Source organism: Ambystoma mexicanum, chromosome 7q (assembly GCF_040938575.1).
Source record: "Ambystoma mexicanum isolate Mex_15411 chromosome 7q, UKY_AmexF1_1, whole genome shotgun sequence".
Classification (NCBI taxonomy): Eukaryota; Metazoa; Chordata; class Amphibia; order Caudata; family Ambystomatidae; genus Ambystoma; species Ambystoma mexicanum.
In genome coordinates this window covers 498,002,714-498,020,632 of record NC_090941.1, presented here as the reverse complement: position 1 = coordinate 498,020,632, position 17,919 = coordinate 498,002,714, and the positions used below count along the sequence as shown (strand labels likewise).

Genomic DNA, 17,919 nt, shown 5'->3' with positions numbered 1-17,919 from the left:
CCTAATCTCCGTTTTCTCTCATTGCCGCCCCCGAACCCTAGTAGCTGTCTCTGCTGCTGATCTCGATTTTCTTTGTCCTAAGACACAGCAGGTGTCACTGCATCCGCAGTTATGCACAACTACAGTGCTCCAACAATGCCCTGATTCTGGAAGTGAGCCACTCTCTTCACTGTTTGCCAGAAAATGTTAGGGGTTTAGCATCCATTTTGGAGCCTTCACGCTCACAGGTTCTGAACATCACCTCATTCTTCTGTTTTCTTAGCGAAGAGCAAACTGAATGCAGTTATCTGAGCACCATCATCGTCCTTTTATGCTCCAGTTCAAGAAACTGCCTCTGCTGCTTGGTTTGCAGTGTTGTATCGTGATCAGTTTAGGATTTCTTTAGGGCAAATGCTAGAACAGCAGTCTACACCCTTCTCCAATGGTGCACTGCCATGCCTTTCTCTTCTTCACAGCTGTGTTTAACTCAAATCTGGCAGAGAAGTCAAGCAGGACCAATAGGCAGGAGTTCCTTAATCCAGGATGTGGAATGTACAGTCTGTGAATTGGATATGGTCTATTTCTGTGCTGCAGCTTTGTAGGGGACCTTACTGGCAGTCCTGTAGGAGGGTCCTCTTTGCATTTTATCACACAACTGTACAGCAACAGTTTTATCAGTGAGTGTGCTGATTTTGAAGATGTGCTATGGGTGGGTTGTTTGCTAATGTGTTTTAGTTTTTATCAAACTGATTTCCTATCTCAGCATACTATAGTCTACCTGTGAAGAACTGCTTTTTCTGATTGTTTGGCAAATACACCACTAAATATAATTTTCCTATCTCAGCATACTATAGTCTACCTATGAAGAACTGCTTTTTCTGATTGTTTGGCTAATACACCACTAAATATACTTTTTCACATTGAAGGAGTTATACAGATCATAATTATCATCTGATGTTGTCCCTACAGGTTGTTGCTTATAACACAGAAGGCAAAAGTAATCCAAGTGATGCTGTGGAGTATAATACATGCCCAGACAAACCAGGAGCTCCTTCAAAGCTTTCTGTTAAAGGAAAAGTAAATGCACTCAATTTTAAAGTTATTTGGGGTAAGGCTATCTGTTTACACAATGATTACAATCACTGTTAGTCTGTCCTGTTTGAAATGTGATTTTAATGTTCCAGAAACTTTCAATACTGGTGAGTTTCTACTAAATACAGTGAATTGCAGTATAGTTTGTTACTGTCTCCATCTCTCAACAATCAGTTGTGTAAGCCATTCATTTGATCTTAAAGCTACTATTGACTTGGAATGCATAAAGGGTACGTCATCCAGACTGGTGCATGCAAACTTACATTAAATGTCTTTAGAACAAAGAATAGGATTTTCTCTATGACATATTTGTGGCAACTTTGAATGGAGAAACGTGAATTTGGTGTTCAAAGTGGGCCGTGATGATCTTTAAATATACTCTATCAGTGTTTGTGTATCCTGGGAGAGCAACATAGGGGTATATGGTAGGGAAGGAAACGTGCCATGAAAAGGAGGGATCGTGGGCAGGTTTTACTCAGGGACATTTTCACCATACCTTTAGTTGACGTTTGGGAAATTATTTTTAAGTTCAATGCAGAGAAAAAATGGGCCCACTGAAAGAAATTTCACATTTCCACGTTATCTGCCTTGTAGAACTTCCACAAATAGGATTTACATTTTCTTTAACAATTTTGTATAGCAGTTGTGCAGCCTTTTGGCAGTACCAGAGCACTTTCTTGGAAAGCTGGTACATTTAAAAATAAATTGTCCAATTTATTAGCTTTTTTGTTATTTAGTTTATGCCTATGCAAGTGTGAATGACTCACAACAATGCCTCACAGGGAAATACATTTATTTGTAGGCTCAGTGTATGCACAAATTGCGCTGTCTGTGCACAGAGTGCTTACACCAAGACATACCTCGCTTTGAGATGGGGTTTGCTGGAGCTTCAACAACCCCTACATTTATGGCAGAAGGAGTAAATCACTTTCTCTTTTCCTCTAGTGTTGCAATGGGCCTATGTTCCAAACATGAATATGGAACTGGAGCAAATCTGCAGTATTCCACTATCCAGTTCAGTCATGTGTGCCATGCATCTCCAGAATGTAGCAACCATAAGTTGCAAAATAGCCAGTTGATGCAACACAGCCTTGGATGAGAACCAATTAAACATCACCCCTCAGCCTTTTCTCCCCCAAATTGATATTGCTCATTAGGAAGACTGCAAATATTTCTGAACCACAGTATTCATATGCCAGTTTCCATCCAAATAACCAATAACACAGTAATCTGTAATCCACCCAAAATCTGTAAATACACACTTAGCAGCAGTGTGTGTGCATTTTGGGATGAATCCTGCGGATCCCTCACTAAACCCCTGCCTAAAGTCTCCTGCCAGGTTGCCAGGAAAAGGCAGAGCCTTCCTGATCCTGACCTTGGGGGTGGTGCTCTGCAGGAGGATCACCTGGGAGGAAACAAGGATCATTTCATGGGATGAGATGCAGCATTTGTCTCCCAATGGGAAGAACATTTTACAAATACCAGGGCATGTAACGGCTTATTGTCGTTATGATTTGATTCACAAATTAAACATATTAAAGTGGATAAAGCTACGGCAAAATCACTAAACATCTTACGAAATGAAATCTTGTCTGAGATTTTTAAAGTTAGAAATCATTCTAACTCCCAGAGGTGCAAGGAAATCTGTAAATAATGGCTTAAATGAACTGCCTTCGCCTTCCAAGTAAATTCTTATGATGTATGATGTTTCCCTAATTACACTTGGAGTAAATGAACTTGAGTTCAAAAATAGAAAGCTGACTATAAACCCCGATTTTGTTGTTGGGGACTCCAAGTCCTATAATTCCCTGGAATGAGGAAGAGGGCTCAAGAGCAATGTTGCAGGAGTGGTCAGCTTGTTGATGCAAATTACCAACACCTGAGGGAGGCAGAGAGGCTTAAAAGTCCCTCTCAGGTGCAGGTCATTAGTAGTAGTAGTAGTAGTAGTAGTAGTAGTAGTAGTAGTAGTAGTAGTAGTAGTAGTAGTAGTAGCAGCAGGAGAAGGAGAAAGCAGCAGCAGGCATGTTGTTGGTGGTCCAAGCAGAAGTTGGAGGAAAGAGAGGGCACTGGGACCACTGCAGGGCAGATTCCAGCTGCCGGTCCTGAGTGAATCCTTTTCCCCCTAAGTCTGAAGTGCAGAGGTTGCGCAGCGGGAAGCTCGAAGAAGGAAGGCTTTCCCCAATGTAAACCGAATTGCAGCGACTGCGCAGCAGGAAGTGTGCAGAAGACCGTTGCTGTCGGCTGGTATGCACCAACGCGTCTCAGGAGCAAGCAAATCTCCGTGCTTAAGTGGCAGGAACGAAAGCAACTTCATCGAGGAAGTGTGTCCATTAAAGAAAAGTCAGATCAGTGAAAGTCGGGCGGCACGCAAAGGGATCAAAGGCAACACAAGAAGCCAGTGAGTGTCGCAGAGCGCTGTAATCCCTTTCGCTTATTAAAAACAGGTGACAGTAGCAAGGTGGAACTGGCGTGCAAGCAAAAGTGCTTTAAATACCACTGTTTGATTGTCGAACAATGAAGGCAACAAAAGTAACACTGGCATATGAGCAAAACTGCTGAGATAATATTATTTGGATACAGAACTATAGAAAACAGCTCAAATACTAATCGCATATGTCTAAAAGGGATTCTGAAGTGAAAGCTAACCTAAGAATCCATTGTCTGGCAGCAGAAACCATTGTAGCATTTAAACCAAGTGACCCGACTTTAAGATTGTTTGTTTCAGTGAACATACAAGCATTGCCCAAAGCCAAGAGTTATACAAACCTGGCCATATCCAGAAGAGACTCTCAACAAGGCATACAATTAAATGAATATAGCCAATGGGAAGAAAAGGGGTGAATTAAATGTTTTCAGAGATGAAGCTTGTTGATATGTGATGGTTCTATAAATGTAAAGCTGATATGAAAACTCACATTGCCAAAGTCAAAAGTACTTGGTGATTGATGTTGCAGGAAGAGTGGCAAAGAGGAGGCTTCCCTTCTGGAAGGTGAAGGTTCAGAAGATGTGGTACCTTGAAGGTGTTGAGGAGCACTAATGTGAATCTTGTCTTTTCTGAAAAGTTGTTGAAGTCATAAAACTGCAAACTGCTGAAGCTGTTGTGAACTTTTGGTTGTCAGTAGATCTAGAACTTCAGAAGTTCTGTTGATTGTGGAAGGTGAGTAAACCTGCATGGTGAATCCTAATTGAAGTAGGCCTGGCATTGCTAGTAAACCAGGTGGTAGTGGAAGTACTGTTAAGTCATCCTGACAAAGATACAAGCTGCGATTTATGGTGTTGAAAAGAGAGCTGAGAAAAGCCAATATCAAGAAGCTGTGTTTCTTTGAATCTTAAAAGTTGTGGCAAATCATCCTGACCAAAAAAGTCAGTGATGCCATTTGATGAACTGAAAATATATATTCAAGGAAGAAGGGGACTCTCTCCTTTGTTGAACTTTGGATCGTTGGAAGTTCTTTTGACAATTTGAAGGTGCAAAGAACTGTGTTTGAACTTTGTTTGTTTGAACCCGGATTTCCTTGTTTCTTTTATTGAGCAGTGTCACTGAATCCAACTTGAACCCTGGGCAAGGGGAGCTCACCCCGGTTATAAAGAGAGACTGTGAATACATTAAAAATGCAATTATTGTTGTTGTGAACCGACATATATTTTCTTGTGTATTTTATGTATAAGTGTGGCAATCCTGGCTACGCCTCTGGGATCAACCAGCATAGGAACGAGAGTCTCGGAGGTTCCGAAAATGGAAAGAGAGAGAGGGAAGGCAAACTGGGGTAGAGAGGCATATTCCTGGTGAAGGCAAGCCCCATGCTTATACTCTGAGATAAAAGACCTCCAGTTAAACATGTGAAGCCCACAACATTACAGTCTCCACCATGGACAATAATGGTAAAATGCCAAACCCATACAGGTGTCACTTTTCCTAATGGGTATGAGAATTATGCCGGTGGAAACAGTAGATGTTAGAAAAAATGTTCCTCTGGCTATGGGTTAAGTGTCCCGTGGAACCCAAATGAGTGTCAGCAACTTTACCTGAGAATTTGTCATCAAAACATCGTCAAGTGCAAAGAACTGGGACCAAGAGGTTGTGAAACCCAGACTCGCTTGTGAGACAACAAGCACAGGCTTGTGCCGATTGCAAATGAATGACATTTCGGTTTCTGCTAAGGAATCCTCAAGCAGCGGCATACCTTTGTTACTGCGTGTACCCGTGCCTGAAAGTCTTGAGGCTGGATGCTCACAGGCACTAACAGAGACGGATAGGCAACTGACAGGAACCATGGAGTTTGTGTGTGGCAATAGCTATGCTCGGCCAACAAACAAGATGGTGGACTGGACTTTTCAAGAGTAGTTTTGCGGTTCCGCCCACATCTGCATGAACAAATGAGGAATAGCTGACAAAATACATTCTAATCGAGATTCACAACCACCACACTCAGCATAGGGGACGATACGTCTGAACATGGTATGGTGTCGCCAGTCTTTCAGACAAACCTGCAAGCATACAAAATGGCAGAGCAGGTTACACTGGAGGAAGATGTTGGTAGATGGATATGGGGAGGTGAGGATGTGGTGATTTAGAGCTGCTAAGGGCCGAGAAGAAGAAGAGAAGGAATGGAGGAGGTTGAACTTTATATGTACGAGGAGGGAACAGGGATAGAAAGCTGAATGAGGAGGTTGGGAAGCTCTGGCAAGAGTGCAGCAGAAGGATGAGGATTGTGGGAGATGAGGCATAATAATATTATGGGAGGTTCCAGTAAGGAAAAGGATAGAACAGAGAGAATACTTTGGTAGGAGGTTGAAGAAGAAATATTGAAGGATAAGGCAGTGGAAAAGCAAAATGGTGGTAAAGCTGTAAAGGAAAGCAGCCCATCGGAAGGAGGCAATACGAAGGGAATAGGAGGATGCAATCTGGCTGGAAGGCATGTGAGGAGATGTATAGGACCAGATTGGTGTGAAATGACAAGGCGGAAGTACAAGAAAGTTGTAGAAAAGAGGAGAGTGGAAAGAGCAAGGGAGGTCAGGAAGAAGCAGCAGTGCCCACGACCATGGGCACTGTACTGGCACGGCTCCTATAGCCTTTACCATGCCACTACTGGCGGAGACTGTGGCAGAGTCTGCCAATGGCACTTAACAATCTGAACCTTGTCATACCTACTGCTGAGAAGAACAAGTTACTATCTTACCTGGTAACGTTCTTTCGATGGGATATTCCTCCAACATATTCCTTATCTTTAAAGTTACCCATTCCAGCTTGCTGGCCTTGGACATTTTTTTCAGTAGAGGGGGCTGCGCATTGACGTCCCTCGACAGCCTCCGTATCGGCGCCGACGTCATTGTGCATATAAATAGACTCGCACATCGTCCGTTGCTCAGTTCCGTTTTGAAGTTTAAATTTGCTTTGCATGAATTGGTTAGTAACCTTGAAGGAGCGTAAGCTGCAACTACAAGGGAAGTTTTACTGCGGGATGGATGGGAGGGGAGATAAGGAATATGTCGGAGGAACATCCCATCGAAAGAACGTTACCAGGTACGAAAGTAACTTGTTCTTCGAAGGGATTGTGTAGTCCGATGTATTCCTTATCTTTGATAGACTCCCTTAGCAGTAGTGGAGGTGGGAGTAAAAATGAAATACTTCCCTTTAAGAATGTACAGAATACAACACAGCTTTCCCAAATATTGTCTCCTGGCTAGAGGAGGAATCCAGGCTGTAAAATTTGGTAAAGGTATGTGCGGACGACCATGTGACAGCCGCACATATGTCTTTAATTGGATCACCTCTTTGGAGAGCCGAAGAGGCTGTGATACCCCTGGTTGAATGAGCCCTAAGATGTTGAGGGGGTTCTTTTCCTGCCAATTTGTAGCATTCTAGAATGGTTAAAATGATCCACCGGTCTGTTTCGTGATTGGCAATCCTAATTTGTGCCCTGCATATCCTACAAACAATTGGTCTGCTTGCTTTATCCTAGCAAGTCTGCTAATATAAAAACTCAAGGCACGCCTTGGATCCAGCCTGTGTAATCTTTCTTCCTCTTTCCCTGCATGGGGAGGAGGATAGAACGAAGATAAAGTTATTTTCTGAGTAATGTGGAATTCAGAGACCACCTTTGGGAGAAAATTGGGCTTCACTTGTAAAACAACCTTGTCTTTATGAAAGTTTGTATGAGGAGGTTTGCAAGATAGAGCTTGAAATTCGCTCACTCTTCTGGCAGATGTTAGAGCCACTAGAAAGACTGTTTTAAGAGTGAGAAATCTTAATGAACAGGAATGGAGTGGTTCAAAAGGAGTACCCATCAGAAATGTTAAGACTAGATTTAGGTCCCACAATGGAACTTGAAAAGACTTTGGGGGATAAACATTAGTTAACCCTTTCAGAAATTGGATTACCAAGGATAATTTGAAATATGAAGGCTCCTCAGCAGTACGCTTAAAGATTAACAGCGCTGTGAGGTTGCCCTTGATCGTACCAATTTGAAGACCTAAATTTGCTAAGTAAAGCAAGAAAGTTAACACCATTGGTGTATTGCATTAAAAGGGTTCAATATTCTTTTCTCTACACCAGCTGCAAAATTTGTTCCAACGGCAGCGGTATAATGTCTTTGTTGCTGGCCTTCTGGCTGAAAGCAACACCTCCATGACGTCATCCGGGAGATCCCAATCCTTGTATCTCAACCTTTCAGAAACCAAGCGTAAAGTTTGAGGGATCTGATGTCTGGATGGAGAACCTGACCTCCCTTCTGCGAGAGAAGATCCTCTCTTTGCGGAAGACGAATTGGAGGGCAGATGGACATGTCCAGAAGGTCCGGGTACCAGGTACCACGTTCTCCTGGCCCAATCCAGAGAAATTAGGATCATGGCTTTCCGGAATCTTCTCAACCTCCTGATCATTTGAGGAATGACAGGGACTGGAGGAAACGCGTACAGAAGTGGAAACTCCCAGTCCACTACTAACGCTTCTCCTAGAGCTCCTCTGGGGGGAAATTCCCTTGAGCAAAACTGATCGCACTTCCTGTTGATGCTGATGGCGAACAGATCCACATGACAGGTTCCCCAAAGGGTGAAGATCTCTTGAATGACTTCCTGAGCTAGCTCCCACTCGTGGGAGACTGTGCTGTGCCTGCTCAGATTGTTCGCCGCCAAGTTATTCTCTCCGGCAAGGTGAACTGCCGATAGAGAGATTCCTTGTTGAATAGCCCAAAATCAGAGCTGCATTGCCTCTCTGCACCGTGGCAGTGACCCTACGCCTCCTCTTTTGTTGAGCTAGTGCATGGCCACTGTGTTGTCCGTCATTATCAGGACATTCTTCCCCTGTACTGTTGGCAGAAAAGCTTTCAGCGCTAGTCTGATTGCTCTCAGCTCCAACAGGTTGATGTGTAGTCTGGACTCCGATGGAGACCAATGACCGCTGATGGTCAAGTCGTTGGCATGGGCTTCCCACCCCCGTGAGTGAGTCATCCGTGACTACCGTTATCTCCGGCCATGGTTGCCAAAACTGTTCTCCTTTGAGGATGTTCTCCCAACAGGCCCACCACTGAAGGTCTCGAGCGACTCTGTTCGGGACTTGTAGGAGATCTGACATTCTTCCTGAGAATTGCGACCATTGGGTTCTTAGTGCCCACTGGAGGGATCCCATTATCAGGCGAGCCTCTGACACTAGGAAGATGCAAGATGCCATGAGGCCTAGCAACCTCAAAAAGTCGAAGGCTGGTAGACGTTGGGCATTTTGAAACTTGGTGACCATCCCAGGGAAGTGTCCAGGACTGCCCCAATGGACTGGAGTCTCTGTGATGGTATCATCTGTGATTTCTTTAAGATGAAGGAGAAGCCCAGCTTGTGAAGGAAGTGGCAGACATAATCTAGCTGGATCTGAGCTTGTTCCTGAAATACTACTCTGATTAACGAATCGTCCAGGTAGGGATAGACGTGGATCCCTTCCCTCCTTAGACTTGCAGCCACTACCGACATTAGCTTGGTAAAGACCCTCGGGCGGAGGTCAGCCCAAATGGCAGAACTCGAAATTGATAGTGAGAGTTGCCAATTGCGAACCTCAGGTATTTCCTGTGTTTGAGATGGATTGGCACATGGAATTAAGTATCCTGAAGGTCTAGAGATACCAACCAGTCATGAATCTGGAGGGCCTGAAGAATCTGAGAAAGGGTTACCATCTTGAACTTGTCTTTCTTGAGGAAATTGTGAAATTCTCGCAAGTCCAAGATGGGTCTCAGTCCTCTGTCCTTCTTTGGTACTAGGAAGTAGGGGGAATACCAACTCTTGTTCCTCTCTGCTAGGGGTACCGGTTCTATGGCACCCTTCTCTATCAGGTCTAAAATCTCCTGCATAAGGAGCGGGTCTGGAAGCTTCAAAGAGCTGTTCCCTGGTGGATGATTCTAAGGAGTGTGTAGGAAGGGCAGGCAGTAACCTTGGGCAACTGTCGCCAATGCCCAAGCATCTGACATAATAGCCTGCCCTTCTGCCAGATGTTGAGTTAACCTGCCCCCTATTGGTGTCTTGTGAGGGGAGACCTCAGAGGGGTTTAGAAGTGGCTGACGCAGATGCAGAGGGTAAAGTGGCACTTGCTGCTGTGGCTTTTGTACCTTTGACCCGTCCACCACGGGTGAATCGTTTCTGGCCCCTTTGAGCTGGCTGTCCTCTGCCTTTTCCGAATGCGGAATAAAAGCGAAAGGATCTACCCCTCCAGGAAGCTCCTGGTGGGCGATTTGGAGTCTGCCGAATTGCAGCCCCAAGGGATTTCGCTGCTGCCTTGGATGTTTGTAATCTCTCCAGGCTGTCATCAGCCTTCTTTCCAAATAAAGAAGTGCCGTCAAAGGGCATGTTCAGAAGTCTGGCTTGCACATCTGGAGCAAAATCAGACTCATGCAACCACGCAAATCTGCGGATTGTGGTACTTGCCGCCTTGGCCCTGCTGATGTTGTCAGCAGAATCAATGCCTGTTTGGAGGGACTCGCACATTGCATCCTTTCCATCCCTGATGATGTTTAAGAATTCTTCCCTTTCTTCCCCTTCTGGGAGACAGTCAGCCGCAGATGAAGCACACTCCCAAAGTGTGTGGCTGAATCTTGCTAACGTGCAAGTGGTGTTGATAGACTTAAGCGCCATGCTACATGCCGAAAAGACTTTTTTTGACATGGCATCAAATCTTTTATCATCCCTGTCCATGGGAATAGTAGGGAATAGTAGGGTATGCCGACTACTGTTAGATGAAGTCGCTGCTTGTGCAACTAAACTCTCTGGAGTTGGATGCTTGCTCAGATATTCAGGATCTGAAGCTGATACTCTGTATTTAAAAAAAGGTAGCAGGCACTCCTCTCCAGAAGGAACATGGCATGATAACCAGATACGGAGGCTGTCGAGGGACACCGACTCGAGGGACGTCCACGCGCAGCACCCCCTACTGAAAAAAAATTCCGAGGCCAGCAAGCTGGAATGGATAACATCAAAGATAAGGAATACTTCGGAGGACACAATCCCTTTGAAGTTTAGTACTAGAACTCGTGAACTTCGAAGATTGGTCTAGTGTCCCATCAGGCCGTGACTAAAGCACACAGCTAATCCAGGTAGGCAACATCTTGTAAAAATCAACAAATTAACCACCATTCAGCCAAGATGAGAAGTAGTGCTGGCGTGGTTCTTAAAACCTGAAAGACTGGAATTGACTTTTTACTGGACCACCAACTGGCTGAACAAACTGGCAGAAAAGGATGAATTGACGGTATGGTCTTCAAGCAAGAAATTGCCTCATAAGCCCACATCTTTGAGTTTCGCCAACCCTAAACCTTTGGCTCCTAACTTTTATTTTTTAAATCTAAAATGTTATTGATTTTCTGAAGTTTTATATGAGGCTTATATGAGGTCCGAGAACTCCTGGCATTCACTCAAAAGGTTTTTCACATTGCTATTTCAAACTCCTCCTATTACCCTCCCGGCCACCCCCAGGAGTACATTCAGGTATCAAAAATGTTTTGATAGGTTATTGAAAAAAACAAATGCAATTAAAACAGTAAAGATTGCATTCTAGGGTATTTCTACCAGGTTAAGGACTCTTAATCTGGTTGGGCATATTAGGGAGTCCTTTTGCACATGTTTCAAAAACGGTGCCCAGGTAGCCGTGAAAGTCAGTAGAGAGCCTCTCATATTACCTGTAAGCTTTTCCATTGAAAGAATGTTCCACACTTTGTCCATCCATAACATTATAGATGGAGGCTCGGTCCTTCTGCAGAGATGGAGAATTGAAAGTTTAGCCTCCAATAGTAAGTGTGCCAATAGCTGAAGTTCAGTTTTCGTGCAGAGCTGTTGTATTGCTGCGTTGAGGCCCAGGATGCAGAGCAAGGGATCCCCTGGTACCTCCACACCATTTTTTTTCCTTCAGTTTGGATCTGACCTCAAGCCAGAAATCGTGTATTTTTGGACATCCCCAGAGTGTTTGTAAAAGTGTGACCTCTATTCCACATCCCCTCCAGTAGAGCTTACAATTGTTAGTGTGGGAGCAATGGGTGCGGTAGGGAGTTCTATACTACCTCCTCGTTATTTTTGTTTGTGTTTCCACCGGACGCTGCCATAATGCAGGAACTGCTCCCCTGTATAATCTGTCCCGGTTCTTCGGCTCCCTCTCCCAGCTAGCAGCGTAGGACCTACGGTAATACACTGAGAGCTAATGTAGGGCTTTGTGTAATCTTGAAATCGGCCCCCTGGATTCGGTCGACTCCTAAGAGACCTTCTCCAGAGGAGTTAGTTCACAAGCTGCCCACTTCATGATGGTGGGGTGAAGGACCCAATGCCTTGAAGATAGCGAAAGCAGACAGACTCTGTAAGCCCAATATCGGCGTTGTAGTCTTCGAATGGTCTAATCTTCCCCTTAACAAAGAGATCTCCTATCTTGCACAACCCTATGTCAACCCATTGCGTCAAGCCCTTGTCTGTCTTGCTCGGGGTAAAGTCGTTGTGGATTAGTGGAGTGAAGGGGGACGGGAAGGAGTACGCCCCACCAAACCTACTCCAGCTGTCACATGCCTCAAGCAAAGCCTTGGTGATGCGGATGATGTGTACAGTCCCTTAGTCCCTCCCCTGCCTTGGCACGCCCGGCTGGGTCCACAAGTGCCGTCCAACGACCACATGCTCCATAGCCACCCATATCTTCCCAGTTTCCCTCTGCACAGAGTTAATTAATGGCCTGATCTGTGCTGCCAGATAGTAGTGCCAGAGTCTGAGGAATGACAGGCATCCCAGGTTCTTGAGGGTATAGAGTGTGCGCTTGTTAACTGTAGGTGAGCCCCCTCCACAGGAATTGTAGGAGCATTGCATCCCATCCCCCCCAGTGTATTTCTAGGGTTAAGAATGGGGACTGACTGAAAAAGGTATAGAAAACGTGGAAGAATATTCATTTTAATCACAGCCATTTAGCCAAAATATGACAGAGGAAATTCCACCGATCTAAATCTTTCTTTTATTTTTGCAATTTAAGATGTATTAAGTCATTTACAGCAACAGTTTCATCATTACAGTTCTGATGCTTCGACTGTCCAATATTAAAGCAAAATTTCAACTTTCAATACCAAATGATACAATGTTGCAAAAAACTGTTTTCTACCAACCAAACCATTTGACAATCCCAAAATATCTACAATCTCTTATCCATCAATGGTTTCAAGTAATGAAAAAGAAAAGGAAAAGAAAAAAGAAAAAGGAGAAATAATAATGCATAACACAAAACAATACCTTGCAATCAAAACAATACAATCTGTGTGGGCATTCAATGCTCTTATAGCCTTTTATTTGAGAGGATTAGTTCATGTTTCTGGTCCCTGGTGAAGGTGTGAGCCAAGCCTATAAAGTCACTCATTATAGTAGAGAAAAGGAGGACATCTCGTGGAGTTTGTGATGGACACCACGGTAGTCAAAGGCATTCACAAATGTAATAAGTGGGACCCAGTCTGCCAGAAACTTTGCCATTGTTCCCCTCATTGCTGCCTCAATTTTGGACATCGCTGCCACATACCAAAGCTTGGCTCACATTCCTTAATGCCCAGTGCATTTTGCGATTTCATTGTGCGCTATAATTAAACGCTCTGCTATCAGAAAGAAGGTAACCAATCTGGAGTTCCTAGCCGTAAACGTATAGTACCCTTGCTTATCTTCGCTCCCTAATAGTAAAACCAATGGGTCCATTTCCAGTTCGAAACCACAAATATCTTTAATCGGCGCAACATTTGCACCTGGGGGCATTCCCACCACATGTGGAAGAAAGAGCCCAGAGACGTGTTACATCTCCATCAATTAGGGGGAAGCATCAGTATAATTTTGTGTATACGTTCGGGATTAAGATACCATCGGAATATTATTTTAAAGCCAGTTTCTCTAAAATGGACCACTTGAGATGTCTTATTAGCCCATGTCGATATGTTGAACCATGTGCGATCATCCAATGGCCTACCTATATCCGTATCCCCGCTGGTCATATAGGTGTGTGGAGGTTTAAATCTGATTTTATGGAGTACCTTGTAAAAAGTTGCTAACTTGGCTTTGGGGGGGGGGTCCCCACAAAATAAGTCCTCAAATATGGTTGTCTCACGTTTCCCCAATGCTGCTACCTTCGGTTGGACAGCCCCGTGGCGCAGCTGTATATATTCAAACCTATCCCTTTCCGCCACCCCATGGGCTTGTCTGCAGTCCTCAAATGTGAGAGGACTATTGTCTTTAAATTGCAGGCCTAACACTTTTAAACCCCCTTCTCTCCAGTGTACAAACCTACCCTTATCCAACCCAGGTGGGAATTCCCTATTTCCGCATAGGCCTGTCCTGGGCAAGGGATATGTACTAATTTTATATATACGCGCTGCTCTGGCCCAGTATTCTAATGCGGCCCTGGATGTCGGACGTCCCTTTGCTCCGAGCTTACGAATTTTAGGAGAGGCCCAGCATATCTCATGTAGCGGCGCCCCTATTGTTTCCTGCTCAATATTCCCCCAATGTTTAATCACTTGACTTCTAGACCCCTCTTAACTCTCCAGGACTGGCGCCAGCTGAGCCGCATACAGATAACTCTCTATATCCGGTACCGCTAAGCCCCCTGCTCTTTTAGACACCATCAATGTATGTCTGGCCACCCTTGGCCTCTTTTGGGACCTTATGAAGTTAAAGGTCTGTGATTGCAGATCTTTTAGGGGTGTTTTTGGCATCCAAATCAGTAATGCCTGGAAGATATACAAGAAGCGCAGCAATAATCTCATCTTGACTGCTGTTATTTTCCCAAACCAGGATATTTCCGAGGCCCCCCCACCCCCATCTTATCAGATCCTGCTTGATTCTACAGATTAATGGGATCATATTAGCTTTATAAAGGACCCAGTATTTTGCTGTCAGATTCACCCCTAGATACTTCGAAGTGTGCAGGGCCCATGAGAAAGGGAGCTCTCTTTTTAATTGCGTTACTATATCTAGCTGTTCCTTGATGTTAAGTATCGTCAACTTTGTCAGATTGATCTTGAAACCCAAAACCTCGTGGAAGAGAGCGGATAGCACATATGATTTCCTCTGCCATAATAAACGCATCTAGGGTTTGTCTCTGCTCATCTCGTCTCTGGAGGATAGCTCAGGGGCAACATGCTTGCCTTGGAAGCAAGACGACACAGAGCAACACTGCTTTTAGAAACCTCTGGGTATTAAGTGCGTTATAAATAACCAATCATATATCATATATCTGTAATCTGTGGGAGTTGGGCCTCTCGAATAAAGGCTTCTTGTTGTGGACTCGTAAAGGGGTCCGCAGCAAACAGTTCGGAATAGGACTGCGACAGGATCCGTGCTTTCTCTGTTTCGTCAGTCTGTAACTGACCACCATTATCTTGCATGGACCCTATCGCTGCACTGCTCCACTGTGCTTGTAGTTTGTATGCTGGTAAGCGAGATGAAGGTGCTAAAATAAAAATGCTTAGTGCAGAGCAATTTGTGTGAAATGTCCCCTGCCCATAATGCCTTCAATTCCTCTCTGGCCACTTGGAGGTGTTGATATATTTTCCTATCCCCATCGCTCTTGTACTGGGATTCCCATTCAGTCACTTTTACCTCAGCTTGTTCCCTCTGAGCGGATACCAGCTTTTTCCGTGCTGCTGCCACACTGATTAGTTCCCCCCCGCCCCCCCAAGTGTAGGCCTAAGGGCCTCCCATACCCCTGAAATAGGTATCTCTCCTGTAAGATTTTCCTGAAAATAATGTGTAATCCGTTTAGTGATATCAGAGCATATGGCTGGGTCAGCGAGGAGTGAGTCATTCAATCTCCATCCCATGGATTTCCTGCCTCCTAGACCATAACCATCTAAGTGCAGTGTGATGGGGGAGTGATCAGATACAAAGGCCACTGAAATATCCAGAAATGGGGATTGGCACACCAAGAAAGTCAATTCTAGAATACGTGCGAAACACCTGTGAGAAATGGGAGTGTTAGGCAGAAACCTGTGCAGTTCCCTTAGGGGCCACTGCAAAAGATTTAAGACTACAGGTGTTTGGCAGTAAACCCACTTGGTAGCAGTCTGTACCACACAGATTCACTTGTTAGCTGTGACTGAGCAGTCAGACTTCCCTCAAGAAGAGTTAGGCAGTATACAGAGCATACAAAATAGGTACAGAAATACAGTAGTACAAGCAAACACTGACCAGAGCTTGGGTGTAAAAGTATATACTTATTTATTTAACACACACTTATAAAACACACTAGCACTAAATTGGTAAGATAAGTTCAAAACACAATCACTATTATCATATGTACATCCCTGATTACTTGTTGGACAAGTCTTAGTTAACACCACTTATTTCCAGACAGAGGTGAGCGCTTAACGTTCGATGGCACTCCAACAAGTTAAATAAAAAGGGAGGGTGCTGTGTAACCCACATCAAAAAAAACCACATGAGACCCTATGGAGTAAAAGACCCCATAGCCCATAAAACACATTGAAAGTTAAAGGAACACCTCAAATCATGTCTAAGAGTGGGAGAAAAAGAATCTCACTCTTAGCAGGAGAGAAAAAAATAAACACCAAAAATTCAGCAAAGCTGCTGGGGGACTCACTAGGTTTGGGGAATTAGCCTTACAGAGAATTCTTCCTAACAGGGAGTAGTCTCGGCTTTGGGGGTGAAGGCTCCGTCAAGCATCAACTAGATTTAGGTCAGACATTGCCCTCTTAAGAGGAATCACCTTTGCTAATTCAGCTGAGGACTCTGGGCCTGATCTATCTTTGCCACCCTCTAATACCAAATTAAAATTGCCACCTAGTACTAGTTCACCTTGCTGGAACTGTGTAATTCAGGGAAATAAATCTGTGTAGAACTGTACTTCTTGTTGGTTAGGGCCATATGCTTATATCATTGTGTGATCCTTACCTCCTATTTGCAATACAGCCCCAACGTATCTCCCTTTGGTATCTTTTACCACCTTTACCCTCTCAAACTGTAGAGATTAGGATAGCCACCCCAGCTTTCTTAGAGCAGAAGAGGCAAAATATTGATGCGGAAACCAACGTGATTGCACTTGAATTTCATCTCTGCTTAGTAAAGTGGGTCTCTTGAAGAAGAACAATGTCTGATTTGAGCTCTATTAATTTCCTAAGAAATCCCTTCCTCTTCCTTGGTGAGTTAAGCCCCTGAACATTTATAGATACTATTTTCACTTCAGCCATAGTCTATAGTTTTACAGTGCCTGCTGAACAAATTATTCCAATACACTGAGGCTGTTCGCGCATGTAGAACCAATTATGAGTCATACCCCTCCACCCCGGGTATTGAACTATATTCCCACTCTCAATAAGGTGATCCTTCCTGTATCCTTTCTGATCGCATGGCCACACAGTAAAATTAAAAAAAAGGATGGAAAAAATGATGAAACTCAAAACTAAAGCGGCCCTAAACAGGCTCAACATCAAGCTCTTTGCTTGAATAAGGGTATGTGTTCCTATCGCCCTTTCAAATCTGAAAAACTTTGCAAAATAAACAACCTGTTGCTGCTATTCCAATTACTATCATTGGTGCTCAGCTTCTATGGTACCTCAGTTACTTAGTTACCTGGATAACCAGTGTTGCCCCCCGGGCAGCAACTATCAATTAACTTGCCCATTTGCCCCTCAGTCCGGCACCTCTTCATCCCTGCTCCTCTCAGTCTTGTCCATTGATGGCCTTCTACGGTCACAGCGTCTGCTTTTCCTCGACTTTGTCTTTTTCCATGTAGGCGCTGATGCTTCTGATGCCTGTTCATCTGGCACATCTTTCTCTGCTTCCGGATTCTTCAAAGTTTCCACCGCCACCTTAAGTGAGACAAACTGATGCTGAGTTCTGTCTATTTGAAACAGGATTCCGAATGGGTAGCCCCATTTGTAGCGGATCCCCTTTTCAGAGAGCCATGTGGTCAGCGGCCTCATTTGCCTGCAACATTGTATTGTCCCCTGAGAGAGGTCTTGGAACAGCTGGATTGTCGATTCTCAAAATAGTATTTTACCCAACGCACTGGACTTTTGAAAGAGGAGATCCTTTGTTTTAAAGAAATTGATTTGTGTCAGGACATCTGGGATGAGATTTTGCCTCGTCTGATAGTTGGAGTATACCCTATGTGTATGGTCCAGTGTAAGATCTGCGGTGTCATCCCCCAAAACATTTTGGAATAAGCCATTAACATATCCCTCCAGATCACGATCCAGGACATCTCTCGGCACTCCCCTTATCCGCACGTTGTTTCTGCAGGATCGATTTTGAGCAACCTCCAGTTTTTCATCCGCCATTCACCTATGAGATTCAAGTGCCATCACCCTCTGCTCAAGCTGATCATAAAATGGTGTCTGCTCACAGAACGCTGTT

The 17,919-nt window shown here is 44.3% G+C and overlaps 1 protein-coding gene across 5 annotated transcripts in view; it reads left to right on the top strand.

Moving 5' to 3' along the window:
- The window catches only part of FNDC3A (fibronectin type III domain containing 3A), a 3,436,199-nt gene that overhangs the window by 2,164,455 nt on the left and 1,253,825 nt on the right, over nucleotides 1-17,919 (top strand). For all 5 annotated transcript variants that reach the window (XM_069639023.1, XM_069639022.1, XM_069639027.1 and 2 more), the window contains one exon: nucleotides 949-1,087. In XM_069639023.1, coding sequence (XP_069495124.1) covers nucleotides 949-1,087 — 139 coding nt within the window. The remainder of the gene's footprint in view (nucleotides 1-948; nucleotides 1,088-17,919) is intronic.